Source organism: Puntigrus tetrazona, chromosome 1 (assembly GCF_018831695.1).
Source record: "Puntigrus tetrazona isolate hp1 chromosome 1, ASM1883169v1, whole genome shotgun sequence".
NCBI classification, from domain to species: domain Eukaryota; kingdom Metazoa; phylum Chordata; class Actinopteri; order Cypriniformes; family Cyprinidae; genus Puntigrus; species Puntigrus tetrazona.
This window is the reverse complement of record NC_056699.1, coordinates 8,790,671-8,802,636: the sequence shown is the minus strand read 5'-3', so window position 1 is coordinate 8,802,636 and position 11,966 is coordinate 8,790,671. Positions and strand designations below refer to the sequence as shown.

The 11,966-nt window shown below is 39.7% G+C and overlaps 2 protein-coding genes across 2 annotated transcripts in view; one reads left to right on the top strand and one right to left on the bottom strand.

The window, feature by feature from the left end:
* Positions 1 to 12: 12 nt before the first annotated feature.
* Positions 13 to 2,320, bottom strand: LOC122350130 (fibroblast growth factor 20-like). Its single transcript, XM_043246377.1, has 3 exons — positions 1,367 to 2,320; positions 934 to 1,037; positions 13 to 726 (listed from the first exon to the last, which is right to left on the bottom strand). The coding sequence occupies exons 1-3, from the start codon at positions 1,641 to 1,643 to the stop codon at positions 481 to 483; spliced, it is 627 nt and encodes a 208-aa protein (XP_043102312.1). The 5' UTR covers positions 1,644 to 2,320; the 3' UTR covers positions 13 to 480.
* A 1,990-nt stretch (positions 2,321 to 4,310) lies between these two features.
* The window catches only part of LOC122351550 (calcium uptake protein 3, mitochondrial-like), a 19,115-nt gene continuing 11,459 nt past the window's right edge, over positions 4,311 to 11,966 (top strand). The window contains exons 1-4 of the mRNA XM_043248705.1: positions 4,311 to 4,607; positions 5,860 to 6,007; positions 7,299 to 7,330; positions 7,487 to 7,565. Of these exons, the coding sequence (XP_043104640.1) occupies positions 4,341 to 4,607; positions 5,860 to 6,007; positions 7,299 to 7,330; positions 7,487 to 7,565 (526 nt within the window). The 5' untranslated portion in view covers positions 4,311 to 4,340. The remainder of the gene's footprint in view (positions 4,608 to 5,859; positions 6,008 to 7,298; positions 7,331 to 7,486; positions 7,566 to 11,966) is intronic.

Here is an 11,966-nt window from a genome sequence, read left to right as displayed (position 1 = left end):
AATATATAAAATAAATATCTTTAAAAAACATAAATTAAAGGACCTAAAGAGAAATGTTTGGAGGAGTTTGTCTCCTGCTTGTCCATGATAGTGTTTGGAAGAGTATGAAATCTCAAAAGCATTTCACAGAATTCCTTCAGAAGCCTTCTAGAATTTTCAGTAGTAATAGTAGATGTCCATCATTCTCTGGCAAGAAGTTCACCAGTGCTCTCTTTTAATCCAAAATCCCTTGTGTCATACGTACAGCAGGTGCGAATGGATCCGAAATAGTGTTCTGTTCTTCGGGAACTATCCAGACCTTTGGTTCCTGCCACTCCAATCAAGGGCTTTCCATCTCCTGCTAATGCTCCAACCTTGGCCCGCAAAAGAGGGCCTCTTTCCCCCCCTGTCTGCACTGCTTTCTCCTGAGACAGGTTCGTCCGAGGGGGATAAAGAGCATGCAGGTGCTTTTTTGGGGATTGGGTTTGAGGTTCAGTGGCTTCAGCTGTGACCTAGTATCTCCTTGTACAGCTCAGGAACCCGCTCTGGATCCACAGGCCGCGGCAAGAAATGCGTGAAGCGCTGGTGCCTCCGAGAGCGAGCTCCATCTCGAGACGTCCCGTCTTTGTTGAGGGCTACGTAATAATGGGATCCTCGCTCGCCGTGCCGATACAGGTTAGAAGAGTAAGTGTTGTACCAGTTCTCCTCAAACTGCTCCCTGAACACACACTCCGCTGTCAGCTTTTCCTAAGAGAAAAAAAAGAGGCCAGGCAAGGGTTAACCACACTGCAAATGGAAGAATAAACTGTGTCCAAAGGCTATTTGAAATTACACCATAAATCATTCTCTCGGTTTAGCTCGACCAGGCTATGAATGAAATTAATTGTTGCATTACTCAAAAAAATATACAGCCGGCACAGTACCAGTAAGAAGAAGAAAACGTGCTATACTTACAGATCCATACAGTTCGCCCTTGCTGTTCATTCCCAGATACAATCCGCTATCCACACCACGGATGCTCACCATGCCCACAGCGAGGCTAATGAATTCCAATATACCTGTGAGAAAAGCACAGCTGTTAGTTCCCAGTTGAGACAGCAGGACAAGCACCTGCAATAGTGGCATCAAACTGCCCTATACTTAATTCATGACGTCTTTCACACTTAATCACTGTGTTTTGCTATATTATAATGTTATTCGAGCACAGTGTGACAGTTGGGTTTATGGAAATAATAATAATCACCGTCGTCGTGATAATATCATATTTTACATTACAGTGCAATTACATAAGTACCAATAGTCAGCGGTTTCATTATTAANATTTTTGTAGCATAGACTATATAGTAATAATATTAATAATAATGAAACAACGATGGATATTACTTACCAAATCTGCTGTGGTCTTTCCTCGTGCCTTGCACCGAACCGTCCGGTAATATCTCGAGGTGGTAGCCGGTCCTGCAGTAGAGCTGCCGCCGGCGGAGGATCCCTTTCAGATGCGTCAGGTCCGGTGAAGTGCTGCGTGACAGGCGCTCGGCGGAGACGAGGTGCTCGTTCATCAGAGCACCGGAGTCCCCGGGGGGCGTGAGGACAAAATGAGACCCGTGCGCAAAGCTCTCCAAGCCGTGAGAGAAGCTGCCCACCAGTTCGCCGACTGCACCCATCACCGACACTCGAAGAAAAGTTACCTTGAGGAAAGCCCCTGTGGTTTCTCTTTCCCTAGTGTTTTGCGCAGTCACTGCTTGCGGCTTTGACAGTCAATGCGTGTTTACATCCGATTCTCTCTCTCTCGCTCGCTTCTGGTTTTAGCACATGCTCTCTCGACCTTCCAGGCTACTCCCCTTTGCTCCGGTCCCCCGTGTATCCAATACTCTCTCTTACGCACTCCAGCACACAAGCTTATGCGGCTTCTCTCCTCTTGTGCTCTCTGGATGTGACTGGCTCTGCTCCGAGACACCAGCCTAAATATGGCCCTTATGTAAATGCCCTCTTGACATATGCTAATTGAGTCCTTTATAGATGACTGTTTGAAACATAACTCCTTGATCGTTTGATCCTCTTCTTCGGTCTTCTTTGATGATCGGTTTCATCTGCATCCACGCGCTTAATCCATTGATGGATTATGATAAAAGTGCAGAAAGCAACATTGTGGAGATCGGTGAACAAATCTTTGCAACGAGAAAGAGAAAAGTGCAGTTGGATGAAGAAGAGGGATGCGCACTGTGTACCGATCCGTTCCGTTCCCCGGGGTTTACGCGCACTGACGCGCTCTGGCGAATCTCTAGTGTGAAGCAGGTGGAAGCCAAGGAGGAAAAAAAAGGAAAAGAAAGGGGGCGGTGCTCGATAGAGAACGAGAGAGAGAGGGAGAGCCGAGAGACTTCAAGGTGTGTATGTGTGTATGCTGTGCGTTGCTAGTATTTTATGCCAAAAAGTGGCTTCTAGATTTCCGATTTGGTTTATACGCTGAAAAAAAATGGTTTAGTAGAATTGATTTTCACTGCCAGTGAATTTAACAATGAATCACATATAAACGGCCAGTATTAGANGCTAGTATTTTATGCCAAAAAGTGGCTTCTAGATTTCCGATTTGGTTTATACGCTGAAAAAAATGGTTTAGTAGAATTGATTTTCACTGCCAGTGAATTTAACAATGAATCACATATAAACGGCCAGTATTAGGCAACGTTGAATTAAAACAATCTTAAGTTAAAGATTAAAATTGTGTTTTTCTTGTAAAACGCAGCCTACTTTATTTACAACCTGCTGTCATACGTAGATTTAAACTTTCGCTTGGCTGCCTTTAGCCAGGTGTACGTTTATACGACCTGAAAAGGCGTGCGTGTAACTGGCTTTAAAAGAATAAAGAAGGAAAAGTCAAAACAACCTGCACATCTGCGCAAACGCCACCACTGCACTGTCAACTCTGACTGATGTCAAAGTGCCTTTGAACCGTTCCAGCATAACATGAGTTGAGATGAAGTATCAAAGATATCAGAGATCAAAGATTCATTACGCACAAGAAGGGTCATTAACACAAAGGAAACGAACTGTTTGATGGCAAATCGTTGATACTATGAGTGATTGATATAGAAATTTTCCAGCCCAACAGCTAAGAACATGCCTCAAAGTAGATATTACATGAAAGATCACTCAGGTATGGATTTGATGTTGCTTTATTAATTATAATAATAATGATACTAGTATAAGATGCGCAATCGACTGCGCTATTACAGACCTACCGTATTATACTGAGCATGCATTTTTGTTTACTGTATTTATTAATCCATCTATTTATCCATCCGTCCACTGATGCATGTTTGCGTGATTTTTTTTATTTATTCATTTATTATAACATATACATTAATGTAACATTTGCGAATACAAATCGGCTATAATAGCACGTGTAGTGCACTAAACAGCATAATCATCCAGAAACATTTAAGTGTCAAACCCCTTCTTTGCTCGCTCTCTAGAGGGTAGATCACTTCCACGTAGGTGATTTATCAACGGTTCTCTCCAGAGACACGTTCTCCCACGTCGTTCCCCTTAGCTCATTAGTATTTATGATATCCAAAAATACCTTAAACCAAAATCAATGTGGTCAGCTAGAGCAGGATCAATCCACAGACGCAGCGGATCGATCGCTTACAATAGAGATGTCAGTTATGTGTCAGATTTCCTGGTGACATTGACAGTCTGCTGCATGGGTAAACTTAAAACAAGTCATAGGAGTTTGGTGTTTTTCATGAAAGCACCAGATAGGCTCTGGTCAGATGTGCAAAGCAGATGTGCGCGTTTACTTCAATGGCTGTATGCAGCGCGAGTGTCAAAGCTAATTTGCGTAATAACGCTACAATAGGGATTTAAGCAGGCATGCGCGAATAGATGCCTAATATGTGAAGGTTTAAATATGTATTTTTCAAAAAGCTTGCTTTCTGCGTAGTGTGTGAATTATTCGGTATATTTAATTTCTGTTTACGTATCTATCAGCTTTATTGGTCAACAAAAATGCTAATTGTCAGCTTACGTAAATCTATAAAATAGTTAAAATCTCTTATGTTTTATTAAACTGACAAAGCAAAGCGCACGTGTTGCTATTGTTGTAATACCACTTCTATAACTTGTGATATCTATAACTTAATTTAAACAGCTTGCTTTGCCTAAATGTAAAATGTCCCCCAACCCTTTTTTTTAGCTTCTTTTGAGGAGTGTACATTTTTCGTGCAAGTTCACAGATAGCATACTACTTCTGCTGTACTTGCTGTTTCTCTGGTCTGGGTAATCCCGGTGAGGGAGCAGCATCTCGCGATGAATGAATGAGAACTCGAGAATCTTGCCCAAATTCTGTCATACCAACAATAATGGCCGCTGTGCGCAGACTAGGAGTCATATTTAGGAGTTTGTCGCTGTCGTCAGCTACACGGAACGCGCTTTTTCGTCCTCCGGGGAAGGATAACCGACGCGTACGCCGAGGAATAGCAGTTGCCGTGGGCGTCGCGGCCGGAGGAGCGGCGTTGTGTTATTATTATTCAGAAATGTGCGGAGTCAGAGGGAGGAAAGCCCCGATGAGAGGAATGGGCAGTCGGGTTCTGCTGCCTTCGCTACCCGCTGTAGCCGCCAAGGAGAAGGTATGACTGTTCCCACTGTTCTCGGTGCCACGTAACACTGCTTCCTATTAATGCTTTTTTTTCCTGGCGTCAATTCCACGCGACTGCAAGTCGGACAGGGATCGTGCACTGTTGTTAGGCTGTCATGCTGTAGAGTTTGGTGAATTGTTTCGCTTGCGCACAGAAACAGTCATAACGCTTGGATGACAATGCGCGTTTGTGTGATGATGCTGCTGCAGGAAGAAGGGCGCTTTCCTCGGTCATGGTGCTGAAATGACTGCGCGCACGTTTCAGATCGCACACATCAGAGCGTTACGGTTGGATAAAACAGCTATGTACCTATCTGTGCTGTATCACAGAGGCCTGTCAAACAGCAATCTGCACCCTGTCAGCGTTGAGCTGTCATGTCTAAGTGCAGAATTCTTTGGCACGTGCATATAAACATATTTTTGGGATTTTTGTTATTTTGGCAGACAGTCAGGTTTGGTTTCCATGGGCTGCCAGATGTTTTGGTCCGACTGTTCCACTTAGTAACTAAATGTTTTTCTGATTGGTGTGGAAACCTTGCAGTTCAAGTTCTTTCATTCCATGTGTGCGTGGTACCACGTTAAATAAAACCTTTCTTTTACTCAATCTAATGCATGGGCATAAAAGATTGTTTGCCAACATATAAATATACAAGTGTTATTTAATGATTTAATTAAAAGTTCACACATCACAGTATTATGTTGTGTGTTCATGTCTTTGATTTATTGATGGGCTTTTTTTCAGAGCGCATTTACACTTAAAATATTTTTAATTAATACTGATAAACAAAACTACAGTGAAAAGCAGACATGATTTCATAAATATTTTCTATTTCTATGTTACTACAAATTAAATGAAAAATACTTCAATACACATGTGCTTGTGTTTGTATTGTAAGTTAAATTTCAATATTATATGTTATAAAAAATCTAAATGTATGTTAGTGTTTTAATATCTATATCTTAAATTAAATATTTTGATTCAGTTATCAGTCTCTGCTATGTAATGCACACGTTTAACAGTAAACTCAAAACACAAAAAAGCTTAACAATCACCTGCCTTTTATTTACCTTTTGATGTCTTTCAGAGATATTATCTATTCAGCATGGCTGAACAAAGCAAATGATAATTAGCCATTCAACATTAACCTTTTAGTTTGTGATTCATGGATTTACAGACATAAAGACAGGGGCTTTAAAAAATAGAAATATTAACAAATTATATTGCTCCCCATTGGTCCTTGCAGGCTCCACTCTTTGATTTCGATGAAAGCGACGTGTACATGTCGTCTCATGAGCATCGTTTCCGTCTCTTCAGCTCAGTGGAGTATGAGGGACAGCTGTACATGACTCCACAGAACTTCATCGAGTCGGTCACCATGAGCGAACCTCGCAGTGAGTCACATGTTATTTTCTGATGTGGACACGTGCTCCATCTAAACCCTAAAATTATATTTCAAACAGCAGCAGACTGCAAAGCTGTAATAAAATCTGATTAGATGAACTTGCAAAATGACTAAACATGTTTATTCGGGCCAATAATTGCACATCTTTCTTTATGGAAGCCCTTGATGGTCTTCCAATCGGTGTGGTCTTATCAAACCATTTAATCTAATGTGTTACAAATAGGCTTACCTCAGATTATTACTGTATGTATTTAGAAGACACTTTTATACAGCGACTTACACATGAAAGAGATGTCCTTTTGCTTATTTAGATAATAAAAATGAACACAGCGAAGGTGATTACCCCAGTTCTTCATAGTGCACAGAAAGCAGTATTTTTGTAAATCTTTACGTTGATGTAATGTTTAATTAAATCATCATCGTTAAATGGTTTGTTGCTGGGGCTTAATCTAATAAATGGATTGCCGGCATGCTAATTAATTATTATTAGAAACAAAAGTCATTAATGGGTCTTAATGGGTCAGATCAAAGCTGTGCAAGAGTGCAACAGAAGTGCTTAATATTTACTTAGCTGGATTCAAACCGGGCTTTGAAGTGCACGTCTTGATAGAATAAATGCCATAATGTTCCACATTAAACACAACAGGCATAGTCTTATGCAAAAACAACAACATCTATTAATGCAATATCTGCAAATCCCTATTGTTTGCATACTTTGCCAGTGAATATTTTATTTTTATTGTGTTTTAACGAGAATATAATTTTAAATCCAACTGAACTTTACAGATCCAAAAAAAAAAGTAGGCCATATTTTTTGTAGTTTTTCTGCAAGCCAAAAATGATTATTGCACACGCACCTGTGGAACAGTCCTCGAGACATTTATGGTTAACAGGTCTTTAAAAACTTGCAGCTGTTGTGGTGGAAGAGTGGAGTAACATCTTACAGCAAAAACTGGCAAATCTAGTACTATTAGAAAAAATGGAATAAAAAATGCTCTCAATAGCGCACAAAAACAGTTGTGATGGTTGCAACAAAAAAAAAAGGACAAACAGAGCCACTCGAAAAAGCTCCATGGAGCTGGTTGCCATGAGAGAGACTGTTTAGCCTAGCTCCTCTTCTGTACTCTGAGAGTGAACTGTGTGTGTTTAAAAAAAATGCTACTCCAAAAATCTTGTTTTGTCTGATTGTTAAATATTATGGTATGAAACCCCCATCCCGATCTTATCTCACCGGCCACCCTCTTTTTGTTTCTCTCTGTCTGTTACATACTTATACTTAGTAAGGAAACCTTGGAGGTCCCTCACCAAACAGGTATGCTGTAAATCTATTTGTAATGCATGCTTTGTAGACGTGATAACTCAGTTAAATTATTTATCATTTATAGATATTACTTGTGCATTTCGCCGTATTTACAGTTCTGAGAGTGAATATTTTTTTCCCAACAGTATGTTTTCTTATGATTTACAGGAGCTGGAGAAGATCTTGTCTGACACTCCACCAGTGTGGAAAGGAACATCTAAGCTGTTCCGGAACCTTCGGGAACGAGGTGAGTTTTGCATTCTTGCTCATTATTAGAAACACTTTATATCTAGTTGTATTACGGTGGTGAGCATGTGTGTAAAAATATGAAAATAAAACAGCTACGGCTAAGGTTTTATAATAAACACTAACATTAATGCTGAGATTTGTTTAGGATTTGTTATGAATAAAAAGTTCAAAAACAAATGCATAGAAATGTGTGATTCTCGACCACAAAGCCTGTCGTAAGTAACATATTTGTAACAATAGCCAAAATGATCAATTTTTCTTTTATGCAAAAAATCATTAGGATATTAAGTAAAGATCGTGTTCCATGAAGATATTTTGTAAATTTCCGACCACAAACAATATAAAAAAGTATTTTTAATATGCACTGTTAAAAACTTTCTTAAAAAATTTTCTTAATATTTCAATTTTTTGCACCCTCAGATTCCAGATTTTAAAATAGTTGTATCTCAGTCAAATATTGTCCTATCCTAACAAAACCATTTAATGAAAACCTTATATATTCAGCTTTTAGGTGATCTCAGTTTTAGAAAATTAACCATTATGACATAGTTTTTTGGTCCAGGGTCACATATTTTAAAAATTTATACTGAACTTTTGATAAATTTTGAATGCAACTTAACATAAAAGTTCCTGATCCCACCCCTTTGAATAGTAGTGCATAATTATAAAAACAGTTAAATTTGTTAAGTATTCTGTTTTTGATAGTATAGCATTACCATGTCTTATGGGTAAAGATCATTTTATATATACTCACTACCGGTGCACTATGATATTACCACCATGGTTTCACATTATTTCTTTTTGTAAGAGCTTGGGAAGGCAGAAACGGGGGAAAAAATATTGTTTCTCAGTTTAGTAGAGGCTGTACAGAAACACATGAAATATAATACTTGAGTGATGCAGAATTGTCCTCTCCACTCCTGTCTCTCGTTCTCTCTCTCTCTCTCTCTCTTGCTCACTCTCAGTGGGTACCAGTCAAGCACCAGTTAAACATGGGCCTGAGGCTTTCACTTCCTGTGAGCACTCCTAAAAATAGCTCAGTTCACTCTCTACGTCTCCCTCTCTCTCACTGTTTCCATTTCCTCTCATTCTCCAGGCAAAATACATGCTTGCTGACCAGAACGGAGAATGAAACCTAAAAACAGAATGCAGAATTGCATTAATGCTTAAATAAAAATACTGTTGAAATAACTGCAAGAGCGAGCAGTTCTTCAGCAGCAGAGCCACAATTAAAGTATTTGCTCGTGGCGTACGTAGCAGCACTTGCTCACACCACCAGCTAATTCCCAGCGGTGATAATTATACACACACACACACACTCCACCCTCTCTTACACTCCAGCAGGACTCTAAAAATAAACCCTCTGAATTCTGTTCTTCCTCATAGTAATTACAGTTTTTGAAATCATCACCTTAAATTGGCGGCGGTACATTTATCTCGTTGGTTTCACTGATGTGGAGCCATGCATCCAGCAGATGCCCGTGCACGAGAAGCTTCAGCTTGACACGCCGTCTGATCTCAAGCTGTGGTAATGATAGCATGCAGATGTTAATTGAGGAAGCTATGCTAACGAGATCCGTGAATGCGCTCTGGTCTCTAAGGAGCAGTTTCTAAGAGGATGCGAACTCAAGGGAAGTCTTCGTGAAGAACTTGAAGGAGGCATGGGAAGTTAAAAATGTTGCAGTACGACTTAGAGGAAACCCTACATAGCAAGGAAATGAACGCTGTGATTGTTCTGGTCCAACAAATCAGTATGTTCTGTTCATTTTATTTTGTTTGAAATTACTTTGCAGATTAAAGTGGTAGATTTATGCATTATAATAGCAATTATAAAAATGCTTCTCAGTTTCTTCCCCCTTCCACAAATTAAATCAGAGAAGAATGTCTTGAATTCATCACGTGTTGTAACGTTAAATGCTGTATGCAGTGTAAAAAAACTATTTAGTTTTTCAGTACAAATTTCTTAACATTCTTAAATCAGGATTTCAAAGAGGTTTGCTTGAGATGCAACATATGAGGACTTGTTTCCTAAGTAATTAAACAAAATTGATTTATACTTGAAACTAAATATCAATGGGTGTGAAAACGTTTCTTCTCTTTTGATGTTGTTGTATTAATTCCATTTAATTTAATTTTATTAATTAATTAATTCTTTAATTTCCTTCACTTGATCTTTAAAAAGACCTTCAAAAAACATGTGACATCCTCATCGCCATCTTCATTCTAAAGTTGAACCTGTACAGATCTGATTAATAACAGTTGACAGACTGTAAAAGAATACCTTTTAGAGCTCATTTGTGCTGTTTGCTTTTTTATAACACAAATTCTGCAAATATTTTCCATTACTGTTTTTATGCATCCAGATCAGGAACCAGACCTTTCGTCTCATGCCAGCGTTTTTGCATTATAAATTGAGAATGATTGGTATGCGAACCCTTAAAAGTATGAATCATCTCATACAAACACATCAGATTTGGCATTTAAACTCTAGGATACAGACTTAGTATTGAGGCCGTATTGAACAGGAATGAATGGAATGTAACACAGCGCCTCTTCATTTAAGGGGCCCTGCTCAAAACAAAGATTTACTACGTTTGTAAGCACAGTGTAAACATTAACAACGTGTCTGCAGCTAAAAAGCTGTGTTTTACCATCTTTTAGACATATATTAATGTCTTTAAATTTGTTTTAGATCGCCACTGATAACCTTNTAAGGGGCCCTGCTCAAAACAAAGATTTACTACGTTTGTAAGCACAGTGTAAACATTAACAACATGTCTGCAGCTAAAAAGCTGTTTTACCATCTTTTAGACATATATTAATGTCTTTAAATTTGTTTTAGATCGCCACTGATAACCTCTGACCCCGAGTCATCTCTAACGTCAGGCCACAGAATTCACAGTTTTGTTGTTTATCCTCTTTAAACCTGTACTATTTACATTATTCCATGAAGCACTGTAATAGATGTCAGAATTTCAAATAAAGGCAAAAAGTGAGATTTGAGAGAGGATGAGTTTAACGGAAAAGAACTAAATAATACCCGAATGTTCCGATCCGATCGTCTCTTCTGGCTCGAGTTGTCTTGCTCAGTGGACTTTGAATGCCTCTGTATTGCTTGAGTGAGTGTGTGAGACCGCGGGTGTTGGGTTGAATTTTCAGTGTCGGGTTTTCATCCCGAAGGCGCACAGGCAGTGTCCCGTAACACTCAGTCCACTCACCCTGAACTATCTCTATGCCTGCTACTGTCTCCATGTCCCCCTTCACACAGAAGCTGTGGAGAGGAACACTTTCAATGGAGGTGTAGGAAAACGTATCCCTTCTCCCTGCCCTCCCCCAGTGCCTTTACATAACAGAACTTCCATCTTTCCATCAGCCCACCTCGCTTTGTCTCTTTTTGACTTTTCTTTTGACTCTCACTCTCTCTTTCCTTCGTACTCCACTTTGCCACTTTTCTCACGAGCCTAACAAAAGCAAGGACAGTTCCCTGTCTAAATGGGGCACATCTCCCCGTCCTGACGGATGCCTCTAGAACGCCCTTATCCAAACAGAAGCCTTTGAACGCAGCCTCCGTCTCCATGGCGGTCACTCACAGTGTCAAAGTCTTCGGCTTCGGTGTGTGGGCCAAACGCGGGGCAAATGTTGCCTAAATGCAGACGGACACTTTAGCCGAGAGGCACCTTTTTAGATGTTATCATCATGAAAGGGGGGATTACTTGTCCTTTTTTTGGAGCAGGAGAAGAAGGGAAAAGGGTATGCGACTCCATCTATCTCTGGAGGCCCCTAGCTTTGAAAATCAGTAAACATTTTAATCCGAGCTTCAGATGAGCCGCCTCCCGACTTTTCAGTTTAGACAAAGAGTAAAAGAAAAAGGAGAGATTATAAAAAGGGAAGACGAGGCCATTTGTAGGTTGTTAGTGCGTTACTGTACATTAGCAGAATGGATGTGACCCTTTGATATCCTTTTTCAGGCATCATCGCTTACACAGAGTATCTCTTTCTGCTCTGCATTCTGACAAGTGAGTATGACCTCTATCTCTCCATCTTTTCTCTCTCTGTCTCCTTCCCTTGACCTTTCATTCTTATCCCGTGCTTTATTTTTCTGTGGCCCTCTTCTCTATGCATGTATTTTTATTCGAAACATGAATCAAAGATCGTTCTGGTCCATGAATGTTTTACGTCTTTAGTGCGGCTCAGACCTCAGACAAGGCCCACCCAGACTCTCACCCTCCAGAGAAAAAAATAAAAATGTCTAAAGCCACATTTTACTTACTGAACATTTATAGTTTCAGATTTCAGAGGAAGATTTTGCTGCTAAGAGGTTGCTCCTTTACATATCAGGAGAAATATGTGTAATGTGAAATATATTTGTAAAAAAATTAGAAACACATATTATTCTGTC